This window comes from Sinocyclocheilus anshuiensis, unplaced genomic scaffold, assembly GCF_001515605.1.
Source record: "Sinocyclocheilus anshuiensis isolate Anshui unplaced genomic scaffold, SAMN03320099.WGS_v1.1 scaffold3951, whole genome shotgun sequence".
Classification (NCBI taxonomy): domain Eukaryota; kingdom Metazoa; phylum Chordata; class Actinopteri; order Cypriniformes; family Cyprinidae; genus Sinocyclocheilus; species Sinocyclocheilus anshuiensis.
Window position 1 is genome coordinate 32,068 of NW_015556248.1, and position 2,447 is coordinate 34,514.

Below are 2,447 nucleotides of genomic sequence, written 5' to 3' on the forward strand. Positions count from 1 at the left end.
TAACATTGTGTTACTGGAATAAAATGGCATGCCCTGGTATTGAGGAATCTTGTTTTTGGAGAATCCGTAATAAGACTTCCGTAATCAAAACATAACGAGATGCCATGGAAACGGCAATACACAAATATACTATTGTAGCCGATCTCATCCAGGCTGATGATGCCATCACTCTCTCAGCTTTAATATTAGTTCATGCGAGTCCACATGAACTGATAGACACGTCTTGTTATGAGCTGGAAAAGGCAGGAGATGAGTGCGGTCGTGTGCTCAGGATCTGTGTGGTTCAGATGATGTGTTTATTATGTAACGCTGCTCTTCCTGGAATCACTGCGCAAGTTCAAATGATGTCAGCTTCAGCTGAAAGGCTCCATTCTGTTCAAATCCACCTTCAGGATTCAGTGTGTGTTCACTCGGGTTTTGTTTCATGTCAATGGGTCAGCAGGAGAAAAGCTTCTGGGTATACAGTGGGCTCCAAAAGTCTGATACCACTAGTCAAGATGCTTCTATTTTTCTCATTTTTATTTCATTACAAATCATATGATCAGATCAGTTTGAGTGAAAAGTTTCAGGATTTCTTAGTATTAGTCTTGTTCTTAATATATTAATATAATAAAAAATGCAAAAATGTGTATTAATATATAAATATATGATTAATAAAATTATTATTATTATTAAATTAATGCATAAATTAAATAAAGAATTAATGAAAATTATATTTTTTAAATATTTTTACTGTGCTTCTTATTAATTTCATTTAATATTAAGACAAAAAATGCACAAACAAAAATCTTAAATACAGATGTTTAAATTGATATGTGATTAGAAAAAATAATAAATGTCTACACCATTTATAAATGTATCACATGCCACTGAAGATTGAAATGTGACTAAATATATATATATGTGTTTATTATGTAACGCTGCTCTTCCTGGAATCAGTGCTCAAGTTCAAATGATGTCAGAGCTTCGGATGTTAAAATCCACCTTCAGGATTCTGCGTGTGTTCACTCAGGTTTTGTCTCATGTCAATGGGTCAGCAGGAGAAATGCTTCTGTGTATTTATCATTTACAATATAGATATAGAGTGGGGTCCAAAAGTCTAATGCCACTAGTCACAATGCTTCTATTTTTCTCATCTTTATTTCATTACAAATCATATGATCAGTATCAGTTTCAGCGAAAATTTTTGCAGTTAACATGATTTTCAGGATTTCTTAGTTTGTGTTTTGTTTTTAATATATGAATATAATAAAAAGTGTATTAATATAATTCATACAATTCATATATAAATAAATTGATAAATGAACATACAAATATACATAATTGTATGTTAGTGTGTTAGAAGTACAGATAATCAGTTTTGGCCTTGAAAAGCAAAACCACAATATTGTCTGTCTCAGATAATGAATATAAATCATGACAGCTCACTGTTTATGTCTTTGTTTAGGTGTTGCTGTGCAGTGGTGACAAAGAGAAATTCACTTCTTCTCCACAGGTAACTTTATGATTTACCAGATTAACCGTAATGACAATATTCTGAAAAAAAAAGAGATAGTTTTCAGCATTCAGATTCAGATTTGAGATGGTCTTTGATTTTACATTTATGTGTTTAGCGGAAACTTTTATCAAGAGCAGTTGAAAAACAAGCAAGCTGTTTTTAGCTGCTTTTTTCATATTTATTTTCATCATACAGTTTTTTTTTTTAAAGTCTTCATTAAAGCATCAACCAAACTAACCAGCTCTGAGATTAATCACATCAAACATTTGAAGCAAGAAATTTGTGAAATTTAAATTCTTTTATAAGTACACAGATGGTTGCGGTAGAGGTGGTGTTAATGGTGTAATTATTATAAAACTTTTTTTTTTTTAAACTATTATATTATAAAAAAAACTTTTTAATATTTTTTATTATAAAACAGTATAACAATAAACTTTTGGAAAATACTCTAATATATACAAAAATGTAATACATTTCATGTTTAATTCCGAATACACAATTCACACCAGTGTTTGTTTGTTTGTTTGTTTTTTAGTATCATTTAGAATTTATTCGTTTTTAAAAATTTTGAATTATTTTTTTGTGTGTTTTCCATATTCATTTTAATTAAAATTAGTAATTTTTGTTGTGTTTTTTTGTTTTTATTTTTGTAGTTTTTTAATTTGTATATATAGTTCAGTCATAAAACTCTAGTTGGCGCAGGCGACGGGTTGTTAACGTAACCGATGATATTCAGAGAGTTAAACGACTTGGCACAAGCTGATTGGTTCATGCTGCATATGCAGCCAATGAGCTTGTTTTTATTCATTTTTAGTTCATTTTAGTACATCAAGATAAACCAAGTGAAAATGTGAAATGTTGCTTTGGCAATGAGCTTAGTTTTTTTATATTTATTTAATATATATATATATATATATATATATATATATATATATATATATACAGCGTG

The 2,447-nt window shown here is 29.4% G+C and overlaps 1 protein-coding gene across 1 annotated transcript in view; it reads left to right on the forward strand.

Annotated features, from left to right (window-relative positions):
• The window catches only part of LOC107676301 (uncharacterized), a 64,150-nt gene that overhangs the window by 3,051 nt on the left and 58,652 nt on the right, over window positions 1-2,447 (forward strand). The window contains exon 2 of the mRNA XM_016470833.1: window positions 1,448-1,495. Within this exon, the coding sequence (XP_016326319.1) occupies window positions 1,448-1,495 (48 nt within the window). The remainder of the gene's footprint in view (window positions 1-1,447; window positions 1,496-2,447) is intronic.